The sequence below is a fragment of the Crocodylus porosus genome, unplaced genomic scaffold (genome assembly GCF_001723895.1).
Source record: "Crocodylus porosus isolate Cpor-Errol unplaced genomic scaffold, CroPor_comp1, whole genome shotgun sequence".
NCBI lineage: Eukaryota > Metazoa > Chordata > Crocodylia > Crocodylidae > Crocodylus > Crocodylus porosus.
In genome coordinates this window covers 4812158-4814277 of record NW_017728933.1, presented here as the reverse complement: position 1 = coordinate 4814277, position 2120 = coordinate 4812158, and the positions used below count along the sequence as shown (strand labels likewise).

Genomic DNA, 2120 nt, shown 5'->3' with positions numbered 1-2120 from the left:
TTTTATATATATTGTATTGTGTGTGTGTGTGTGTGTATGTGTATATATATACATATATATATAAAAATCATTTTATTATTTATTCATATATACTTTTACATATCATCTAGCCGGCTGGGGTCACCCCTTTCGGCTGTGGTGCTCCAGCGGTTCTGCCCCCGCCCCCAACATCTGGTTGCCCCGAGCCGGGCCGAGCCGAGCGCAGTCGGGATGGCCTGGGCCCGGCCCCGGCCCCTGCTCCTGCCCCTGCTCCTGCTCCTGCTCCTGGCGGCGGGGCCCGGCCTGCAGCTCCGGCCCGGTGAGTGCAGCGCTGTGCCCGGCCCGGGGCCGGCCCCGAGGGGGAGGCAGCCCTTGGCTGGGAAGCTCGGATAGCATGGCCCTGCTGGCTCCTCTGCCCTTCCCGGCTCTGTGGCAGGAGGCTGAGTCAGCCCTGGGGCGCGGGTGAGTGACGGGCGGGGGGCTGCCAAGGGGCTGCGGGGGCCGTGCAGTCGGCGGTGGACTGAAATGAGGAGGGAGAGGTGCTGGATGGCTGGGGCAGGACCGGCCAGGAGGCTTATTGGTGCCCGAGTCTCCGCCGATGCACGCTTGGGCTTTGGCCGCAGAGTCGCTGCTTCCTCTCGCCAGCTGGAAATGTTCGGCCCCGGCTGAGGAGAGCAGTGCCCCACGTGCAGTGCTGTGTGTCTAAGAGCCACGAGCGCCCGTCAGGCTTTTCAAGAGTGCAGCCAAGCCCCATCGGTGTGTCGGCAGGTGCCTGTGTCGTGTCCTGGGATAAGAGCACCACGGATGCTGTCCTGTACATAGGCACCCGCAGCGTGTCTGGGGAGCCGGGAAGAAAGGAGTTGAGTGAGGAAAGCTCTTCAACGAGAGCCGTGCATGCATTCGGCACTCATGGTTTCCTAACGACGCGGGAGAAGAGCTGGCGTGGTTTCCAATCTGACTTATGAGCAGCACTACACATGACGTTGAGTGTGACCAGGGCTTTTGGCTTCCAGCATGTTTGTCTTTCCGGTGCCCCGCCAGCCAGACCGAACGCATCCCATCTGTGGTTTTTAAAGCAATGCTCAGGGTGTTTCTGTGCTCGGTTCTGAGAAGTCTCCCTTGAAACGCGTGGGAAAACTTGGAGGCGGTTTCCTGCCCCTCAGCGTCAGGCCAAGATGCGCGGTTCAGCCGAAAAAGGAAGAGCACGTTGACTTCATCTTTCTTGTAATGAAGCACGGAGAGGATGGAGGGATTTCGAATGGCTAAACTAGCTTCTTTTGGGGCTGTATTTCGCAAAAAAATCCTGAGTCGGTAAAACTGCGCCGTGTGCACGTGCAGGCGTGATCTCCTTTTCCTTGGAATGGACAGCTGTGCTATTTCCTCGCTTTCCCTGCAGGCGGTGAGACCTTGACCCTAGTGACTTGTGTCACCTGTCTCTGTATGTCCTGGTTCCTTTGCTCGCTTGGTATTGCCTAGTTTCTTTTGGTCACAAAAACTGGTCACCGTGCTGAATTGGGTGTAACGTGGCACAAAGAAAAGGACTAACTGTGAGCTCCTCTGACCCAGTTAGTCTGTATGGTGCCGCTTTGCCCTGCCCTGCCCTCCATCTGTGAATGAGCGTGGGGAAGCCCTGGTACCCACTGTGCAGCAGGTGGTCTCAAGTGACTCTAGGAATGCTTAAGTCGGCTCATGGAGGTAGTGAAGTCAAAGGATGTGGTCATCATGGGGGACCTGAACTTTCCAGACATCTGCTGGGAAAAGCAGTCAGCCAGGTCTGATCGCTCACGTAGGTTCCTAGCCCAAATGCAGGACCTCCATCTAACCCAGGAGGTGCACAGCCCCATCAGGGAGTTGCCTTGTTGGACCTGGTGCTGGCCATGGGAGACGACCTGGTGCGGGGGCTGCGGGTGCTCGACCACCTGGGCGACAGCGATCATCGCCTGCTGGGATTCACCCTTGCCTGCAGCAAGGCAGCAGCCCTAGATTTCAGGAGGGTGGACTTCAATGAGCTATGGGGAATAGTTGGGGAAGCACTGAGGTTTGGGAGGGGAGAGGAGCCAGGTGTCCAAGAAGAGTGGTCGCTTCTTAAGGAGACGATCCTCCAAGCCCAAAGGGAGGTAATCCCAACACGGATCAAAGGG

The 2120-nt window shown here is 57.6% G+C and overlaps 1 protein-coding gene across 3 annotated transcripts in view; it reads left to right on the top strand.

Annotated features, from left to right (window-relative positions):
* LOC109317409 (disintegrin and metalloproteinase domain-containing protein 9-like) overlaps nt 1-2120 on the top strand; it is a 35971-nt gene that overhangs the window by 4356 nt on the left and 29495 nt on the right. Inside the window, exon 1 of one of the 3 annotated variants that reach the window (XM_019546073.1) lies at nt 184-298. The exons of the other annotated variants lie outside the window; for them this stretch is intronic. Coding sequence (XP_019401618.1) covers nt 211-298 — 88 coding nt within the window. The 5' untranslated portion in view covers nt 184-210. Of the gene's footprint in view, nt 1-183; nt 299-2120 lie in introns of those variants that run through there. 3 annotated transcript variants of the gene reach the window in all.